At 36.9% G+C, this 22,501-nt stretch overlaps 1 protein-coding gene across 2 annotated transcripts in view; it reads left to right on the top strand.

Moving 5' to 3' along the window:
* Window positions 1–22,501, top strand: part of TAX1BP1 (Tax1 binding protein 1) — a 54,321-nt gene that overhangs the window by 17,071 nt on the left and 14,749 nt on the right. For both annotated transcript variants that reach the window (XM_087918372.1, XM_087918373.1), the window contains exons 6-10: window positions 12,152–12,300; window positions 12,439–12,529; window positions 13,106–13,291; window positions 17,438–17,665; window positions 19,149–19,295. In XM_087918372.1, the coding sequence (XP_087774498.1) occupies window positions 12,152–12,300; window positions 12,439–12,529; window positions 13,106–13,291; window positions 17,438–17,665; window positions 19,149–19,295 (801 nt within the window). The remainder of the gene's footprint in view (window positions 1–12,151; window positions 12,301–12,438; window positions 12,530–13,105; window positions 13,292–17,437; window positions 17,666–19,148; window positions 19,296–22,501) is intronic.

A 22,501-nucleotide genomic window follows, 5' to 3' on the forward strand; every position in this document is an offset into this window, starting at 1 on the left:
TGTTTTAGAATATGTGGATTATTATCTCTTGATATGCAAGAGAAAGTAAGATAACTGGGTACTACTAGACCAGGAATGCAAAGTCACCAGTTTGTGTTGATTATTGGCGCAGAAATGCAACCTAAGGCCAGTCAATAATATCAATAATATTAAGAGAACATTGGTGAGGTATTTTTATTTTACCTTATATCATTTCCTTAAATTATTGGTAGGAATATGTCTAATGCCGTGAGTTAATTGCAAAATAATAAAGGTGAATAAAAGCTAAGTTAAAGATCACCAACAATATATTTTAATTAAATACAATGTTGTGTCTTTTCTATCAATATCAGTGGAGAGACCAATTTCTTCTTTGAGACACTGGCTTATTTAACGGCCAAAAAGTGGAGTGTCATTGTATGATGATTGTATCACATTGGAAAATATATTGCTAAGAAAGCTTTCTGTTTAGCTGAATCTTCAGGAACACTACACTTGATGTGCTGCAGGGGTCTACTTGAGGACCAGTAATACCAGGAATGAGTAGACAGACCAGACTTAGGTTGCTTTTCAGTGGTGCAAAATAAACCGTTGCTGCTGAATGTTTAAGAAAGCAAGGCATCAGCGTGAGTCGATCTAAGACAAAAGACTGATCAATGGTTGCAGGATAAACAGATATGTTGAACAGAAATGCATTCATGCCAATTTGGGACTTCTGTTGGCAATTTGGGTGTATTGGTGATGTGTAAAAATCTGGATTTAATTTGGCCTGAATGCTCAGTCCAGGGAAAGTACAGTTCTCCTTAGAGCTGCTCGGATCATCCAGAGAGTGGGAGGTGCTTCAGTCTGTGTGTTGTTGTAGGCTGAGCGTACTACTGAGTGAACGCTCCACCTTCCATCACGTGGCTCCCTGCAGCGTGCTCCCCAGTTTATGCTCAGCCTTCATGAGAGTTAGGATGTATTTTTTCCACTCTCCAATTGGGTCATCCGAGCATTTTTCCAATAATTTCAGGTTTGCTTTACCTGGCTATTTCCTTAGCCTCGGAAGATCTGGGGTGTCTTTTAGGAACAGGAGTTGCCTTAGTCCCTCATAAAAGAGCTATGTGTTTAGCAGTGCTCCCGGCGCCAACCCCCCACCCCACCCCTCCCTCAATTTGGCTTGTTTTTCCTGCGGCTCTTCCACGCCAGTCCTCATTAGCTGCTTGAACTGGATTGCGCTGTAAGCGCTGCTGGTTTTCCACACATCGACACGCCGACTTCAGGAAGGCGACTGGACTGCACCTCTCGGGCATTCTAAGCTTGCCGGAGGAGCTCTAGTTCCGCCCCTGAGCAGCCCCGACAAGGAGATCTGTAGGCGGGCCGCCATTTGGGTGCTGCCTGCACACAAGCGCCCACCTCCGGCCTCATCAGCTGCGTAGGGTGTTAGCTCATTACACAGGCCTCCCAGCCTGTTGGAGCTATTATTATTCTGTACTGTTATTTTGCTCAAAAATTCTCAGAATTGTTGGTTCTGGTGAGCAGCTCTTAGGGCGTAAGTAAAAGGAGATACCTCCGGTTGTTGTCTGGGAGCTGAGCTGCCAGAGGCTCATTCCAGGCTTTGTGCTTCGCCTCAGGCATTCATTTGGCTACTTGATAATAACTCCGTGGCTACTACCCTCCTTGGAGAGCTCCAAAACCCAGTTTAATCAATTATATATTGGAAAGTTATTTAAATAACTAAATAGATGGATATTATATATATATTAATAATAATAGTAACTAAATTTATACATTCACATATATACATATGTATAAATAACAAACCAGTAGATACGTATATGTATTAATACATAATAATAATAACAATAACATTGATTATATACATCTAAATTCCAAAAGGCGCACAGCTGAAAGGACACCCGCCTTGCTGTAGGTCAACCCTTGGTGAGCCAACCGCCATAGTATCTTATATAATGCTCATTACTTGAAAATGGCAGATGACATCTAATTAAAGGCCCTTTCCTTGAAGGCCAGATCCAAGTCTACTATTTCATGTACAGGCTAAGGAAACTTTGGCCTCAAAGAGACTTCAGCCCATAAGTGCATTGGATAAGAATTGACAGACATCCAGGGAGTTATTACAACTGGTGCCTCCAGCCCTCCCACCCTCCATTCTCTACCTCTACACACACACACACCTCCAGATTGCTTTCCCTCCAGTACAGCTCATCTCTGAACATCAGGCCCCTGGACCAATAACCAGATGGACACCCGGCTGCCCTTTACTCCCACGGCCGCTGGTATGCCAAGAGAGCCCGCTCACAGTCGAGATCCCTGAACAATGAGGCAGGATGGAGCTGGCTATCCCAGGATTATAGAAGGTCTCCAACAGATGTCCAGAACCAGTCTCCCTCCGATGGCTCCCAAACACGAGCTCTACTGGGGCCAGGGTCCTCGATTAGATCGGGACCCTCCCCACGGTCAGGTAATTTTTACAGAGGGACCTCCTCTCCAGAAGGGGAAACTGGAGAGGAGATAAGAGGCCTGAGGAATTGTGGGGAGGAAGAATTAAATAGTTCATACACATGGTGAGCTCTCTATCGAGATAGATCCATGGAGGGGAGATGTCCGAGGATGAGGGTCTCACACTATCAATTTTTCTTTTTGTAGGCTTGTTCGTTGTTCCTGTATAACGTCAGCTTTCTTTAAGCGGCCAAAACACTTTGCTTGGTTCCACACAGTTCTCTGCCCAATTTTTCTCGGCTGAGGGCCGAGGATTCTATTTTCAGGCAAAACACAGAAGCTGTGTTTGTTCCAGCTCCACCTATCTTTCTGCATGACTCCAGTCTCAAATCAGTTGGCTTCCACAGGGGCCCCTCCTGCCCCATCCACAGGACAAGAGGTTTTCAACCTCGACCAAACTTCTGCAACCTACTTAATACTCTCGAGGTCGATGAGCCCATCGCTACTTTAGCATCCTCCCACTTAGTGATCCTCTGAGGCTCTGGAACCCGAGGACAAGAGGTCTGAATTGTTTTTGCCGGGCTCACTAAGCCGACGCTGGGGCCATTAGATCGGCCATGGCCGCCTCTTCACCAGGTCTCGATCCGGTGGCTCCGCCTAACTAAAACAGCATGTTCTCTAATACAAGGGTGACCGGACATCGCCGCAACCGATCGCAGAATTTTGGCCGACACCACCTACCACGGGAAAGAGTTCTCCACCAGCTATAACTCATAGCTACAGGCTCACCGCCTGCTCTGCTCAAACACTGGCAGGCTTTGGATGTAGAAAACAGTTAAGGGCTGGCTGCCCCCATTAAGGGGGACAAACTATTCGGCAGGGCCTGGAGCCCCTGGTGTTAGCTGAGACCAAGCAAGAAAAAATCTCTCCTTTCTTTTTCGGAGGTCAGAACAAGTCTCTCAGGAAGAGCCTGAGAGGGTCCTTCCTGACCTTCACCAGTCTCCCTCCGCCCAGGCACTCAAGACCCCTCCTCGCCATTCCACCCCAGGATCAAGCCGATCTGGGGTGACAGGAACAGAAGGCGCAGCTACAAGTCGCCCTTCAGGGGTTCAGGGGGAAGTCTTCTGGCGCCCAAGATAGATTCCGCCCTCCTTCCCATCGACTGGAAATAACTCGTAAAATGACAAATGATAAAAATATTAAACTATGTGTTCCAGAAAAAACCAATTTCTTAACACGCTTTTTCCCCCACTGTTGTATCTTTTCCTACCACTGGTATTCAGAATGTGTTGTCTCTATAACAGTTCTCATAATATGGCTAATCAATATTCATTATTAGATCTAGATTCCATAATTTTTCATTTTCTTAAATCTATTTAAATTACAAAACCCCATATTCTGACAGCCAATATACAATTATTTACTGATTGTTTTGATATTTTACAATGTATTACATGTTTATTATCTTGATTAAAAAGACTATTTTATAATTGTAACAACCACTGCCAAGCTCAATAACAGTAACTGAGATTCTTGGCTGTATTGCATTATTTGTTTCTGATTATTGCTTAACAAATGTCTAGTGATAACATTCAATGTCATTCCTAAAATGCTAACTTTGTTTGGGATTTTGTTAAAAATTCAAGTACAAGAACATAATCACATACATGTATTGACTATTCTGTCATTATGTTTACTAGAATTTTGAAGAATGATATGTTGTTTAAACTAGATACTGATTCTCTCTGTACATTTTAAAATGTTTAATAATTTATCCTTTATAATGTTCTCCATGTTTATCCATAAAGAATGACCAAGGATAAAATTATAATTTTAGAAGGTTTTAAATAAATGTGATAGTATATTAGTGCTCAAATTTTATTAAACCAGAGAAATTTAGCAATATTTTTACTAATGAAAATTTCACATTTTATATGTATTTAACAAGTCTCCTAAAATTCAGATATCTTAAGTTGAAGGCACCACAGGGCCCAAGAAGTAAGTAGTGATAACTAATTTTGAGAATAAATTGAAATTTTATGATTTCCCGCTTTAACAACTCAATCCAAAATGCAAAGTAATGGCTAATATTTTCATCCTGAAACTTCAGGGGTGGCTAGGACTTCTCTAATAATCAAGAAAATAATGCTCAAGCTACACATGTAACATCTGCCCTAGATTTCTTTTAACAAGTAATTAGCAATGAGGGTTACTGACCGTGTCAACAGACTAGAATATAAATACCAGGTCCCACTTCTACTACCATAGCACTGATGATATTACCTAGTTTGATTATTGAATTGTTCGCAAGAAAACAATCAACCAAGAGAATACAAAGGACTTTTATTTCAATCCTAAACTGCAAATATTTCTTCTTTGTAAGTATGTAAACACATTACTTTAAAGTTTTATGAGTTCATTTCATCAAACCTATGAAATATTAGGAACACATCACAGTCGATCATAACATACATATTTCTTTGCAAAGGAACAAAAAGGTAAAAAAATGTTGAAAATGAAAAAATGAAGTTTGAACTAGTTCTTATACAGTTTTGAATAATTAAAAATGCAGTCATTAAATTGTATTAGAATATATGAATGAAGGAATGAATATATGTCTCGCTTGTATTATTAGAATTGCTAGCTTTAAAGCAGGTTTAACAGTTGAATAAACTCAATCACAGAGGACTATGATTTAAATTAATTTATCTTAAGTTTAATTAAAATAATTTTCGTGCTAATATTTTAATTGTTGAAGAACTCAATCATAGAGGACTGGTGATTTAATTTAATTTATATTCACTACACTGTACACGACCAGAGATTATAGTTTTCCTTTTGAAAGCTTTTTTTTGGCCAGATTTCCACGTGTTTAGAACAGGCAAGGAGAAGATTTCTTCAAGTCAAATTCAGCTTGATACAGTTGTGAATGGGATCCATATTTTTATGGCAATGAATTGCTTTTGTTATTTTCGAATTATTTTAGTTTTTTACTTGTCATTTGGATTTAGAACCCAGATTTCCTGGTAGTCCCTTGGAAAATACTAACCAGACCTAATCATACTTATTTCAAGATCAGTCATGTTGATAGATTAATATAATAGTTGGTTTATAGCTGCTTGCCCTACATTTTATATATGTAGTATTTGTTGATTTTATTAAACTTATATGCCCCTGCTCATTTGCCATGGAACCTGGGAGTAAAGGAATTTGAGATGTGATACAACTGGAACCAATTTTATAGTCTCTTTTTCATAAATTCAACAGATGTAAACTTAATTCAGGACAATAAAACTGAAGGGTATATTCAGAAGTGCAAAACCAGACATAAGACGCATTTATTTTATGCAGAGCCAAGATAGGATTTCTTAAAGAATAACTATAAAGGATTAGGAGAGTGCCTGGATGAATTCAGTTTTTCCCATGTTCTGATGTTTAATTGCATACCTGTCACTATGAGTCTAAAAGTTGTTTTCAGATGTGTTTCCTTTACTGCATTCTAGCAGTTGGTTGCATCTCTTGTATCTGATGTGATGAGGAGAGTAATAGAAGAGAGTGTTTTCTTTATATACTCTCTGTATAATATATACTGTAGAGACAGTGGTGGGCCTTGAAAAAGAGGAGGCTATGAGTTGTCCTAGGCATGGAATCTCATTATAACTGTCTAAATATTCTCTATTAGCCCATCTCACTGGGTGTTTTTTTGGGGGGAAAGGTGGTTGTTTGTTTGTTTGTTGTTAGGTTATTAGACACTATACACAGTGTCTGGCTCACTTGGAGTTTTTATAGATATAGATAAATATGTAAATATTAATATCAGGTGTATCAGCATGCTATGCATGTACGCCACGAATTAGTAACATTATAAATGAGATTCCGCCTGGATTTTAAAACTGAAGCAGATGGAATCCTCAAAATATTTTAAATTTTTAATCTATACGCTACACTAAATGTTATTGCATCAATTAAACAGTTACATTTTTTGCTAAGTAATTACGGGTTAATCCTTCAAGAGGCTTCATCTTCAAACAGCACCTCCAGACTTCAAATTTTGCACATGTTATCTTCAAACAGCAAAAGTTATTCTTCCTAATGTGTATTTTAATGCCATTATACTCTGACTTCTCATACTCCTCACCAAAAAGATTAAGTTGGTATTTTCAAGCAGTTCCTGTAATATTTTAATATAATGCTTTTTAAAGACGATTGGGTAATGGTCAAGTGAAATGTCAAGTGACTTATCTTAAAATATTTATGCTTAAAGAGTACTATTGGTTAATTTTTATCTTTGAGGCCATGCTTATTTATTGCGGAATAATCTACATATCAGCTATCCAGTCACCTAATGCAAATTTTGGCATATGATCCTAAGAGATGATTTTATAAGAGCGACCTCTGTCTCTCCTGTTAATAGACACACATGCACATACAATGTTTCTGGGTCAATAGAAAATAAGCAGGTGAGATTAATTATTTAACTTTGTTCATAAAAGAAAAGGATTTTATTTGCCTAAGACTATTAAATGCTTTACTTTATTATATAATATAAACTATTATACTTATTGCTCATCCAGCATCTTTTATAGCTGTCATTTCAGAATAGATTTTTCAAAATAAACTTAGCATAGCCTTGTGTCCAAGCACAGTAGAATGAAGTCTCCACATGATAGTAATATTATCAAGAATTACTTAGAAAATCACTTTTAGATTTGTTGTTTTAATAAAAACAAAACAAAATCTTATACATGATTTTAAGCACTTTTAAATTTTTTGTATGGCGTTCTAGGAATATTTTTATACCTTAATAGAATTCCAGTTTGTAGTTAACTAGAATAAGATATAATCAACTACATATTATTAATGTCATAAATATTGTCAGTGTTAAGAAAAACATTAAAGTTTTATGTTCCCAAGAAGAATAGTATTTTTTTATGAAGCAAGTAGGTAGATATTGCTTTTGATTTGCAGTGCAGCTGACTACACGCTGAAATTAATTACTATAGTTTTGGAGTGTAAGATTACAAGTATAAGACGACCTTTTGCTTTTAGGGAAGAAACAAGAAAACAAATGACTTCCCAGCACTTGCCCTTTGCAACAAACAGCAAACAGCCTGGCCGCTTCACACAGTCTGATTAGACTCAGCAGCTGATTGTCAGTTGGTTCGCCTCGTGACTATCAGTTGTTTCAGGCCGGGCAGGAATCTCCATTGCTTATTGGCCACATGCCCCATTTTCAGTTTTTATCTCATTTTCAGCCTCTGCATGCTCTGTTTTTGGCCCTGGGTGGCAGGGATTGCAAGTGGTGGAAATGGGTGCATGAGGCAAAAATGGCTGTGGAGGTTGAAAATGGAATGCAGAGGTCGTAAGGAGCGTGGTGAGTGCAATAGGTAAAGATGGAATCTCAGCCCAAAACAGCTGGTCGCCGGGAGGTTAATCCTACTGACAATCAGCTGTCAGCACCAGGCTGTGCTGAAGGACCAGGCTGTTTATGCTTCCTGCAAGGAGGCAATGGCTGGGAGGTAGCCGCCGGTGGTGGCAGCGGTGGGTGGGCTCAGCAACATTTGCTGTAGGTTTAATATATTTCCACAATCTACCGGGTGGGAAAAGTGTGTCTGGCAATTCAAAAATATGGTATCTTGTTATGTCCAGAACATTGACTTCTATTTTCTATCTTCCTTTATATTATTTGATGCATACAGATATTTGTTAAACTGTATGGAAAAATTATAGCTGTCTATTAATCCACAGTTCTGTTGCTGTATATTATCTTTACATTTCATTTTCTTAGGTTGGCTGGAGTACTGCACTAGATTATTACAGCATTTCTTTTGGTCATGCTCGAAATTATGTATTCAATACACTGTGTATTAACTTTCCAAAATTATTTAGAAGCAAACAGGCAATGTATCTATTTAACATTTCAAAATACTGGTGATATTTTTATTATAAATAATTGAAACAAACATTTAGATTTATACTAAATTACTTAGGTTATATAACAGCTTTTAATTAGGTGCTTTTGAATAATGAATTGAGAATATAAAATTAGAATTGCACAGTAATTTGATCATATACACTAGGGCTAAATATAAGACATGAAGTATTCTTACCACTTATTGAAGCAGCTTAAAAAGGACTGCTTTTGGAACAGAAGAAACTTTTCCCTAAAGACAGGGATTAATAGGAAGTTCCCCAATTAATTTCCACCGATAGAATCTATTCATATTTTGTATGAATTTCCGTAATGGAATTTGGTTTCAACGACCCTATAATACATGTATCCTGTATAACTGTTCACTATTAAGTTCTATACAGACATTGATCTGTTGATTATAATATAAGTCCAGGTAATAGTCAAATCTAAGTTGTAATTTTATAGTCGGAAGTATTAATTTCGGTATTTATCACAAACTTTATTTTTGCATTTAAAGTAATTGTAAGAACATTTGGTCAATTGATCTTTATTTTATATATTCGTAACAAAGTTATTATATAAATGTGAACAAATACATTAGAACAAGCAGAAGTTTCTATTTTATTCCATTTTTTTATCACCAGAGTTAGGCCTTCTGATCAGACCCTGAACTCATAAATCTGTACACCCAGGGCTTACTTGCAGAAATTAGAAATTAATTTAGATTTAAGTTCACAGGTTTACAGTGCCTTTATGGTTGCACATGACATGGGCACTGCAGAATTTTTCCAAAGATGGCGGCAAGGCAAATGGAAATGTTATAATGAAAATAAAATTTGCGTACCCGATAGAGCCATGAACCATATTTAAAATACTAAATGTTGTGTCTACTATGTACCTTCACTTTGGACCTAATTAACTGAATTTAAAACATACTAAGCTTAACTTTAACTATTTGGAACAACAGTGGTGTCTCAGTCTGAATTTATCACTGAAGTTTGGCTATATGGATTTCGTCAGATGCATTGTCATTTAATAATTTTCAGAAGGACAAAGAAAAACTGGGAAGCAACCTTTTGTAATAGTAGTATTTGTATCCTTATTTCGTCATCCTGGAAGTTTATTAAAATGTTGTAAAATGGATAAGAGAATGAGAAAATCAAGAGAAGGCATGGTTGCAAGAAGAGGTGATGGAACAATATTAGGAGATACTGTATACTAACAAAATTGGTGAAGCTAGTAGCATTCTTTATTATTTATCATTTATTAGATTTATTCATGTCTATATAACATTTGGAATTGACAAAATAGGATTACATGTATCATAACACAGCAAGTAGAAAAACACCATGATGTTACTCTACACATTGCTTTTATTGTATAATTGAAATAACTGCCTTTATTTACATGGTAAGGCATATTTGCGTGTTTATGTGAGGGTGTGACGATGGGTGTGCATATTCCACTTTTATTTTCCTCATAAAGAAGTCAAGACAGAAACATCATCAACTTTCTCCTGCTATTTTTCTCCACAACAACCCCAGCGGAGGTCACCAGGCTCAGAGAGCATGATTGTCTCCCGGCGGTCACAGAGGTGGTGATTCAGAGGTTCGACCAGTTCTGGAGAACTGGTAGCAGAAATTTTGAGTGGTTCGGAGAACCATCAGCAAATACCACCTTCGATACTGCCCCCAAGTCTCCCTAGCATCTATGCCTGGCCTTCGGTCCCAACTTTGTTGTCCGGTAGAGGAGAACGGAGCTGGAAAGCAGAGTTAATGGAATGGGTGGAATAGAAATGTTATAGTATTTCCTGCCGGGCTTGCTAAGCAAAGCCCACTAAGCCAACCATGCCTGCTGCATTTGCCCACAGAACTGGTAGGCAATTTTTTTTGAATCCCAAGATCGCTAAGGCAGAACTAGGAATTAACAGACTTTCTGGTTTTAATTTGGTGCCTTAACCACCAGACCAACTGGCTTTATATTTAGGTAAGAAACGGGGTATGTATTTTCTTTAATTTCTTTTATCAGGGTATTACCTCAAATGATGATGGAGAATTTTTATCAGTTCAGTTATGTGACACATAAGTGAGAAATAATGCGTGAGTTTAAAGAACCTTTCCAATTTCAACATCGCTTCCAGTTGGAAGAGTTGTTAACAATGGAAGACGAAGGAAATTTGATGTTGGTAGTAACTACAAAGGCTGGACTCTTTGAGGTGTGAATAACAACTAATTTTTAGAATACAGTTTATTATTATTATTATTATACTAGTATCTTATATTAGAATATGAAGAAAGTAGAAAATTATATCAAATGAAGTTGAACCAAAACTGGTTTCAAGCAGAATGATTTTGTATAAGATTTGGGCTATCTTCAGTGAAAAAGAATTTTGCAAGATACAATTAAAAATTAACCAGCAAAATGTGTGTGGATTGCTATGCAGCATTGCAATATCTATTTCTGCAGAAACAACGCTTGTTTCTACTACATTTTCACATAGTTTTTTAATAAAGTACTCTATGCGTTGCTATCAACCCTAGCATTTAGTTCATAAGTATCTGTAGCTTTGAATATGAATGAGGGTATATAAAATAGTTCCTTGTTTTTTAGTCCACCCTTGTTTGCTGGGAGAAAAATTTGTAGACTTAATTTTTGCAAAATCTGTACATTTTTGAAGCAAAAACATTTTTTGTTTTTAGTTCAAAATTGAAAAATTCTGAAAGAAAAAGAAGAACTTCCACTAAAAGGTAACTAAATCACTTGAAAAAGAAACAATGCAACTCAGAGATCAAGTTGAAAGACTGGAAAAAGAACTTGTATATGAGAAAGAAAGATGTGATAAGCTGGAAGCAGAGCAAAAGGTTTGTTCTATAATTGATAAAAACATTTTAAAAAAGATTGAAGTTAAGTTGTCTCCTGTCAAATCATATTAAGACTATCTTGTTATGTATAATCACCTAAAATATCAAGGATATAGTTCATAAATGTAACTTGAAAATGTTATAACTGGCAATTTTTTAGCAAGTGTAAATAAAACATAAAGTAACCATCTTTTATACAAAAAGTATATATATATATATACATACTGAAACAGTTTTCATCGAGGTTTTGCTAAATGAAAGCCCTATGCTCATAGGCAAGTTATAATGTTTGATATATAAAGGCAAGGGACCTTTTATCCTTAGGAAATAGAATAGTAAAATTGGGACTTCTAATTCAGAAGTTAATACATTTCTTCCATGAATGGCTAGTAAAGATATACAGGCAAGTGTTTTAGTTTTAGCAAATGGTTTGATTTATTTATTATCACTAACTAGTGTCTTCCATAATTAGAATATAGTACTTGCTATCTTGATAATTCTTCTGGTAGGTGGTCTTCTGAAGAGGCAAATGGATGTCATTTTTGATTGCTAGTTACCTTTGGGGGGGCGGGGACAGAAGTGACAAAGTCCAGTAAAGAGCTGCTGATTGCTATCAGAAGCATTTGATTAAAATGTGCTGATAAGGTCTTTGTGGGAATAGTGGCTCAAAGTGGGCTGGTGGAGAAGGATGATTGGATGAATGGCCCTTGTATTACAATACTAAGAAAGAGAAGTCCTTTCATTTTCCCAAGATTGACAGTTGATTTGAGATAATCTCTTTGTCTCTGGTAATGATTTAACTTCACTTGATAAAAATCACTTAAATCTCATACATCTATTCAATAGAGATTTCATTTCCTTAAGGTAAGGTAGTTGTTAATGTAGATTTGGTGAAGTGAATTAAATGTATGCAAACATGCACACCTTTAAAATCAGTTTTATAACTTTTTTAAAGGATAGTTTCAAAGCTGCAGAAACCCTTAAAGCTGAAAATGAAAAACTAAAGAAAAAATATGAAGAAGCTACTTCCAAAGTTAATCAGCTTGAAGAAGACATCATGATTGTCACTCAGAAAGCTATTACAAAGGAAACAGAATTGGATAGGTATGCAACAAATACAAAATTATTTTCATGAATAACTAAATAAAATTTAATCGTAAGCTGCCCAGAGTTGCTTTGAGGAAGAACAAGAGGATATAAAATTAATAAATAAAAATTAAAAATGTTTTTTTTTCCATGTAGCTTGAAAGATAAACTCAAGAAAGTAGTCTTGGAAAAGGAACAGTTTGAATGCCAGTTAAAAACAGAAAAGGATGAAAAGGAACTTTACAAGGTAAATTTTAAGCTATTAAATATTTGTAGCTGTTTAACAGTAGAGATAATTCTATTACTGAAGGTACCTCACGTTTTCAATGTTCTTGATCTATAATAAATCAGTATGAGCACCTCCCAACCTAAAGCAGTCATTGAACTCTGGTTTAGAGTTAGATTTAAAAAAAAAAAACAATTTCCCTGAATTCAATCATCAAATTTAAGCCCATGTATCAAAAAGAAAATCAGTAGAGCTTTGCAATAGCAACAAGAAGACTTTGGAAAACTCTCCTTCTCCACTGTACCAAGGTAGAAAATGCCAAATATACTGCCCAGGGTTAGATCCCTGCAAATTGCATTAAAACCTTGCCAGATATTATACCTTTTGTGCCCAGACAAGCTAATATCTAGCTAGAAATATCTCCTTGTATCAATCATACTTTGCATGCTAAGGGCCATTCAAATTTGTTCCTTATCAAATATGCACCAGAATAAGTTTATTTTGCTTTAGCCTTCTATCTTATCCCAGCTACCTTGGGATGAGTTTGTTTAGAATAAACATTGGGATTAGAAATATGAATTGATTATGTTATTACAGATACACTTGAAGAATACAGAAGTTGAAAACTCCAAATTAACATCTGAAGTTCTGACACTTAAGAATTTGGATGGAAACAAAGAAAACCTTATAGCATATTATAAAGAAGAGATTGGCAGATTACAACTGTGTGTGAATGAAAAAGAAAAATTGAAGAAAGCTTTCCTGCTTACTTCATCAAATAAGGTACTGATTAAAAAGCATATTTATATTTAAGCCTGTGATATTTTGTTTTCAGAATATTCCAAATCAAATACATGGCTATTTGCTTAAATAAGGACACATTCATTGTTAAGGAATCAGGAATTATAAAAGCAGGAGTTGGTTTAAATGCATCTACTTTATTTTCAGTTGTACTAGTGTCAAATATAAAATAATCTGCAACTGTAGATTTGTGGTATACTTCCCCCCCAAAAAATATATATATACTATGTATTTTTTCCAATACCCTTTTATCACCTTTTGGCATATGACTTAGTGACAGTGCTACATACATTCTTCTAAGTTGAAGAATATGTTTGACATGAGGACTCGCGTGGGCTCTCAGGATATAAAACCAAAACACAGTGCACAAAAACCTTTTAAATGTTTGCTAATAAAACAGGTGTAGTACACATAGTCCTCATTTACCAATCATTTATTTAGTAAGTGTTTAAATTTCACAATGGCACTTAAAAGAAAGCTCAAGACCCAGTCTCAAAATTGTAGCCGTTGCAGTATGTCCAGAGTCAGTAATTACAATTTGGGATCTTGGCAGCCCGGAGAAGCCCTGCCACCTTTAGCCCACAGCTCGGAGGATCTCATGCAGGGGGACGAGGAAGAGCCCGAAAGCACCAGCTGAGGCTTCCATGCAGGGAGGGGTCTCTGGGGAAGACCTGGAGGGGAGGTGGCAGGGAGAGGAAAGAGAGAAAGGTGTGTGTGTTAGTTGAGGTCAGGGTGGGGAGCTGATCAGATGCTTAGTGGGTGCTTAGGCAACCCCTGCACCCCTGGCTACTTTTCAGATTTTTTTTTCAGAGGGGAATATCATGCCTGCTAGGGATAAGTGTGAAGTAATTATAGTAGCTTACTCTTTTTTAATCTTGGCAGGGGTGTCAAACTCAAGTCGTCATGGCTGCATCATGTGACATATCATGACCTGTTCTCTTTGCTAAATCAGGCATGGGCATGGCCGGTATGTGACACATCTGGCCTGTAGGCCACGAGTTTGACAGCCCTGTCTTAAGATGTCCACAGTTTTTTTTCCTGGCTTGTAAAATGTGATTTTCCAAGTCTTCAGTTTCTGAGAAGCCCATCTGTTTTAAATATGATATTGATAAGATATGATACTGTTTCCATTACAGAAACTTGGTGGGATAAAACCCACGAATGGGATGTATAACTAGAGGGATTTAAATTATTTAAAAGAAATAGACCAAATAAAAGAGGAAGTGAAGTTGTACTATATATAAGAAATAACTACATCTCTACAGAAATAGAGCACAACAATGATAAAAACTACCTGAAATGCATTTGAGTCAGTATATACTATAGGCCACCCAACCAAACACAGGAAGTAGATGAACTTTTTTTTAGTCAGTTAACTAAAGTATGTAGGAAGCACACCACAATAGTAATGAGGGATTTTAACTACTCTGACATCAGCTGGGAGACAAACTCTGCACCAAGTTGAAGAACAAACAAGCCAAGCAGACAACTTTGTTATCCAAAAAGTAGAGAAGGGAACAAGGGGATCAGCCATATTGGACTTAATTCTCATTAACAGAGATGAAACAATAGAAGGTATTGAAGCTACAGGAACCTTGCGGGGGAGTGATCATGCAGTATTGGAATTCAACATTATGCAAGCACAAGCAATAGAACAAAGTCAAATTAGAGTCTTGAACTTTAAGAGAGTTAATTTCAGTAAACTTAGAGCTTGGGAAGGATTCCAATGGATGAGAATCCTCAATGGGAAAACAATTTAAGTAGCTTGGGAAATTTTGAAAAGTGAGATTATAAAAGCCCAGTCTAACACAATACCAATGAAGAAGAAAAATAACAGCTTTCAAAAGAAACCAGGATAGCTCCAAAGAACTCTCTGACAAATTGAAGGACAGAAAGGACAAGTATAAAAGTGGAAAGAGCTGCACATAACTAAGGCACTAAGGCAGTTTTTATCAGCAAATAGACCGAGCCTGCAAAGATGAAGTAAGGACAGTTAAGCCTCACAATGAACAAAGGCTTGCGACAAAAGTAAAAAAATAACAAAAAAAGCTTCTTCCAATATGTTAAAAACAAGAAAAAAATTAAAGGAAACAATTGGTCCATTTCTAGGAAAAGGTGGCAAGAAGGTGACAAGCAACGGAGAAAGCAGAACTACTTAACTCATTTTTTGAATCTGTTTTTACACAAAGGAAAAAAGCAGCAGTCCAACTTATCAAAAACAACACAAAAAACAGATTGGGAACACAAGTTAAAATAGCAAAGAAAATGGTACCGTGTTTCTCCAACAATACGCCCCCCCATAGGAAGACCCAGCATGTTTTCTAGGCATAAAATGAAATCAAGCCCTTCCCCCCAAATTTAGGCCTAGTTTAAAACATGCAAAATTGGGAGGGGAGGCGGGGGTAACTTGCCATTAGGAGTGCCCCGCAGGCAGCTACGCCTCACCATCAGCCGCTCCTAACAGCCAATCATGGTGGAGCACAGAGGACTCCTTTGCCCCTCCCTTACCCAGGTCAGCAGGCAGGTGCCGTCGGTGTGGATGTCCAGCAGCGTTTCAGCTGCTTCTCAGGCCTCTGTAGCTTCCACAGTTCCCATTGGTGCTGGTGCCTCTCTCGCCAGCGCCGTCTCCAACAACAGCGTCTGAGTCGCTCCCGCTTTTCCCCTGTCCCCGTAAAAACAGAAAAAAACCATTTTGAGGTACCTGGGAGCGCTGCATGCTGAGTTTTGGTTTAATCCCGAGCGGCTGGGTGGGCGTGAGAAGAGCCGAGTGAGTGTCTCTGCTGCTGCTACCCTTGGTGCTCCAGCCTCGGGCTCTGCAAGTTTGCAAAAGTCCCAGTGCGCAACCTGTTCCTGCATTCCAAGCGCCCAGGACAAGCTGCAGCTTTCCCTCTTGCCAGCGCCATCTCCAACAACAGCGGCAGCAGTGGCGGGAACTGTGGAAGTGTTTCAGCCACTTCTCGGGTGGGTGAGCTGCTTCCGTAACTTCCACAGTCCCCACCGCTGCTGCCGCTGTTATTGGAGACGGTGCTGGCGAGAGAGGGAAAGCTGCAGCTTGGCCCGGGCACTTGGAATGCAGGAGTGGGCTGTGCACCGGGACTTCTGCAAATTTGTAGAGCCCGAGGCTAGAGCACCAAGAGTAGCAGCAGCAGAGACGCTCACTCGGCTCTTCTCACGCCCACCCGGCCGCTCGGGATTAAACCAAAATGCAGCACGTGGCGTTCCCAGGTACCTCAAAATGTTTCCTGTTGTTACGGGGACGAGGGAAAAGCGGGAGCGACTCAGATGCTGTTGTTGGAGACGGTGCTGGTGTGCGGGGAGAGAAATTAATTCACCCCCAAAAGACGTCCTAGCCGTTTTTTCAGGGCTCAAAAAAAAAAAAAAAGGGCCCAGCCTTATTTTGTGAGAAACACGGTAAGTGAGCACTTGTTTACGCTAGACAAGTTCAAATCACTAGGACCAGATGGATTACACCCCAAGGTTCTGAAGGAACTAGCAGATGTGATCTCAAAACCACTGGAGTATATTTTTCAAAGATCCGGTAGCATCAGAGAACTGCCAGAGGACTGGAAAAATGCTGATGTAGTTCCCATATTCAAAAAAAAGAGAATAGATCCAAGAAACTACAGACTCATCAGCATGACCTCAATATCAGGGAAGATTCTGGAAAAGATTATCAAGGAACGAATCTGCGAACACCTAGAAGCCAACAAAGTAATAACCAAAAGCCAACATGGGTTTTTCAAAACAGATAATGTCAGACTAATCTTATTGCATTCTTTGACGAAGTGACAAAATTAGTGGACCAAAGGAGTGCTGTCAATATAATTTACTTGAACTTTAGTAAGGCATTTGATAAGGTAGACCATAACCTACTACTTGATAAAATAGAAAAATGTGGTTTAGATAGCATCACTACCAGATGTCAATTAAAAATAGCTCACTGTTGCGTGCTTGAGTAATACATGACAGACTGCTAGAGTCCTGGACAACAGCAGATGGCTATAATCTCCAACAATTGGAGAATTTGATACATCACTAATATTTATGCCTTGGAAATACGGTTTCCTTTTTGTTTCAAAATAGCAGACAATAAGAATAATAATTACATTTCATTTTTTATTTTTCTAGGAAGAGTCAAGTTTTTTAAAAGAGCAGCTTCGGAAAGCTGAGGATCAAATTCAGGCAAGCAGGCAGGAAGTTCTTTTCATGTCAAAGGAACTAAGTGATGCAGTAAATGTGCGTGATAAAACAATGGTAGATCTTCATAGTGCTCGACTTGAAAATGAAAAATTGAAGAAACAATGGAATGATGCAGTAGCTGAACTTAAAAAGATCTCTTCTGCGACCATTGAACAGGTAAAAAAGGATGTTCTGTTCTTACATTTAATTATAAAGCTATGATGTCAGTTAATACAAAATTATTTGTATAACTTTCAGCAGATTTTAGATTTCTATTCCATTTAAGTATTTACCTTAACAACCTGTGGGCATTTAACAGTATAATAAAGTGTATTTAGATCGAACTTGGAGATTTAAATGCTTCTTACATATTCATATGTTTTAAAATGTCAGAGTTCCACTTTGAAATTATAATAATCTTGGGTAGGATACATAACTTCCATCGCGTTAATATAAACTGGATTAATTCATTTTAGGTTTCTGCATTATTAAAGCTAATTATGTAATTTATTGTAATCTAACATTTGCTTTGATGGGGAGAATTTCCTTGGAATTTGGCTTAAATTTCTAAAGCAGAAAATACAGGATAATTATATTACTCCATATCAATTATTTACTTCTCTTTAGGATAATTATCTTACTCGGAGATAGTATTGTAGCATAAAACCATTTAGCTGAAGCCAGTAACAATTTTTCTTTTTTATGTTTTTGTCAATCCACTATAGACATTGCACCAGTAGGAAATAAACTGTTTTTGTTACATATTTTTATTTACAAAGAAAAAAAACTACATTAAAATGACAATATAATAAAATAAACAATACTAAGCATATTCTCTCTATAAAATCTATATTGCAAATACCTAAATTTGCCTTTTTTATATAATATATAGTATATAAGGAAATTTGATAAGACTTGTGTAATGGGCGGTAGGTAGGTAGGTAGATGGATGGATGGATGGATGGATAGATAGATAGATAGATATAGTGAGATAGATAGATAGATAGATAGATAGATAGATAGAGATTCCCACCCAAAAATAATTTATAAATTCCTCTTTTTCGATGTTGTTCCAAACTCGTTTTTGTATCTATCAGTACATATTTTAATAATTTGTAATATTTTTCATTTGTTTTCTGCAATTATATCCATTAATTGGATTTCAGTTTGAATTTTATGTAATTTCTAAAAATAATTTTCATCTATTTTCTTTAAATAATTTTGACCAGTTTTACATAACCACCTTATATGATAATTTTGTTTATTATGTGGGGAATATCTTTGATTTTTTCCCCAAAAGCTTTTCCCATTGTTATACATTAATTCTTTAAAGCTTTTCATCCATATTGTCATACAATTTTTGATTTGTTCTAACTCTGTCCCATATTTCAATATGTCTTCCAATGTGTTATTTATGTATTCGTCCTGATTCATCTTTGGTTTTGTATAATTGTTTCAAATTCTGTCACCTTCTCAAGATCCTGCTTTCTTTCTTGAAATCATTTTTTAATTTGTTTGGCAATTTGCAAGATTCTTGTTGAATCTTTGTTTCCTAAATCTGGATCCAATATATTGACTTCAAAGCTTAAATATTGGGGGTGTGGGGGGAGAACGACTCATTGTTTTCAAAAAGAATACATATGTTCTTGTTTCGGGAAAGGGAACATCAAATGTTGCAGAGAGAGAACTACGCAGAGAAGTTGAAGATTTAAAGCTCCGTCTACAGATGGCTGCTGATCATTACAAGGAAAAGTTTAAAGAATGCCAGAAGCTGCAAAAACAAGTCAATAAACTTATTAACCAGAATGTAAGTTATGTTTTTATACCAGGGGTCAGGGAACTTTTTTACCTCTTACCCCCAAAAATTTATAAACGCAGACGTTACCCTCCCGGCCTCTCCCCTCCCGGCCACCTCAGGCTGCTGACACATAATTTGGAGGTCGAGGCGGGAGGAGGTGCCCTCCCCCGCGGCTGGGAAGAAGGCGGGATAGCTCGCTCCAGGGAATGAAATGTCACCAGGCTTCCCGAGGGCTTCTGGGAATTTTCTCGGGCCAAGGCGGCAGTTGCAGGTGCCTCTTCGCTTCCTGTGTGCCTGGCAGTGATGAGAGGCTTCGGGGAGGGAGCCGGGCTGGCTGGCTGGTTGGCAGGCAGGCAGGGCCTGGGGGCGAGGAAGCGGGAAGGGAGGATGATATTTGGGAGCCACGGTGACACAAACTGCGCAGCGAAAAGCGTGCGGTCATCGCAGCGCGGGGGAAAGCGTCCCTTTTCCCAAAATGCTCTGCCCTATGCCAGAAGCTCGCCTTCCCCTAAAAAACGGGCGGCGCGGCTCTTGCAGAATCTAGCCTGGAGTCATTTCCGACCCAGGAAACAAGGGTGGGGTGGAGGGGATAAATTTGCCTCAAGGGTGTTTTAATAACTGCTGCTATGCCGATAGTTCCGCCATTGGCCAGCGCAACCTCCTCATTACCCCCAGATTTTCACTTTTACCCCATTTGGGGTAATTTACCCCTGTTCCCTGACCACTGTTTTATACAGTCGTTTTGGATGAAGCAGACAACAGAATGTGTATCTTTGGAAAAGTGAAAGTTCACACAGTTACTCAAAGCTGGGTAACATAAGTTTCATGAATGTTTTATTACAAGCTTCTAAAATTTATTGGAAGTAAGACAGGCAATTTAATGGAACTACGGCACAGTAGAAGAGAGTCATACCTATATATAATACATGCAAACATGCAGTAACCTACTCCATTTATATTTGCAACTTCTTGTTAATCCTTATCCAGAATGCTGACAGTTGTCTATTAAAGTTTATCATTTATCTTAATATTTTTTGAACACTTGGATAGCATTTTTACTGCAGTGTCGGATGATACCTGAAAAAGTGTAATTGCCTTTTAGAAAAGTGTAATATATTATTTAAGGAAGAAGAAAATATACATTAGTACATTAGTAATTAGTTTATTAATAATTATGTATTAGAGAACGTAATAATGGATAATTTTGTATCTGTTCATGATTTGTCAGAATAAGTTCTCATCAACTGAGCAAAAGTAATTATATAATTGATCTTTGTCTTCCGATAGCAGAATGAAATCCTCAATTATTATGAGGAACAGCACATATATTCTCCATTACAACAGGAATTTCCTCCTTTTTATATAGGCTAAAATCTTTATCCCAATTCTCCTAGATAGTGTAATTGTAATATCTGCAGTAAATGTAGTTCTGTTTTTTTTCTGTTAATGAGTTTTTATTGATCATAATTTCATCTGAATCTTATGTACCTGAAAGAACAAATTAATGAATACACAATACACTCTAAATGTATTGGCTTAAAAATACAACATGATGGATGATTCTTAAGACTATCAAATCTTGCTAGGCTAAATTTTGTGATGCAAATAAGATGGCCTACTTTATTAAATATTCCAACAGCTATTTGTAATTTGATTTATATTATTTCTCCTAGTTTCCCTTTAGTCATTTACCAAGGCAGTCCTCTTAGAAATAGGTTTAGAATTACTGCAAAATAGTAATTTTGCACATGAGTGATAAATATAAATTACTTAAAGGTATATTTGGATAAAAGAATTATTGTTGGCTAAGGGAAAGAAATAAGGCTAAGTTTATATTACCATTTTGTTCTACTGATAGGAAGATAATCACACCCCAGTAGCTGAATTTTAATACTGAACTGTTCAATATCTGCAATGTCCTACTATACTTTAATTTTTAATCTGTCTTTTATATTTTCAAATTTTATTATAAATACTTAAATATTACAGTATATAAGTAAAGCTTCCCCTTTGTGATGGTCTTTTCATCACTAATCACTAAAAAGTAATAAAATTCAGAGTGAATACAGATAGACCTCAGCTTATGACCACAACTGAGCTCAAAATTTCTGTTGTTTGTTCTCTGTTGTTTGACATTTGATGTGCGTTTTGCCCATTTTGCAACCTTTTTTGCCTCAGTTGTTAAGTGAATCACTACAGTTGACAAGTTATTAATCAGGTTGTTAAATGAATCTGCCTATCCCATTAATTTTACTTGTCAAAAGGTCACAAAAATTGATCACATGACTCTGGGACAATGCAGTGGTCATAAATATGAATCAGTTGGCACTCATCTGAATTTTAATCACATGATCATGGGGATGCTGCAAAGGTTGTAACTCTGAAAACGGTTATAAGTTACATTTTTCAGTGCTGTTGTAACTTTGGACATCTCTAAACTTTTAAGTTGAGGACCACCTATACAATTATCTGTATATGTTAATATTTAGTATTTCAAAATATATTTCTATCTGGAATTGATTTTCAAATCAGATATGTATGCAAATACTTTTAAATAATAGATTTATAATACTATGCTTATCATACCCCTGAGTCACATTTTTTAGGTTATTTTACCTAAAATAGGTAGTTAGTTGTGATAGAATGGTGGGTTATAAAGGTGTTGGAATATTACTTACAATCATAATCTGAATATTAGAACAACCTGCAGTATCCCGTGGTCACATGATCACAATTTACTAGGGTTGTTTTTTTTCCGGAAATTGCCTTTTCTTTTGGTTTCTGGCAAAAACTGCCTCAAAGGGAACAAATTTGTTTTACAACTGCTGTAAAAATAGTCATAAAATCAGCTCTAGTCACATATGATCCATTAATTATATTAATTACAACTTGACTCAATTAGTTATAAGTCAAGGACCATCTATATTCCATTTTTTAAAATAAAGAATTTAACGGTGCATCCATGTCCCTTGATCTGCTGCAGAGTATTCACTGCAATCTTTGCATCACAGCCATGCTATAGAGTAAAAAGGTGGACCCGCAGATATTGTTCAGTTATGTCAAGTTACATAGTAATTGTATTAAAGGTTCCCTTTTTGGTTAGGTATTTAGATAAAAATTCTTAAGACAAAGTTTTGATTTTGCTTAATTTGTTTTATATCTTAAGGATTATTTTTATTATATTTGTTTGAAGAACTTGCCCTAGAATCTTTTTA

The sequence above is a fragment of the Pseudonaja textilis genome, chromosome Z, assembly GCF_049901715.1.
Source record: "Pseudonaja textilis isolate UNSWEBS1 chromosome Z, rPseTex1.2, whole genome shotgun sequence".
NCBI classification, from domain to species: Eukaryota; Metazoa; Chordata; class Lepidosauria; order Squamata; family Elapidae; genus Pseudonaja; species Pseudonaja textilis.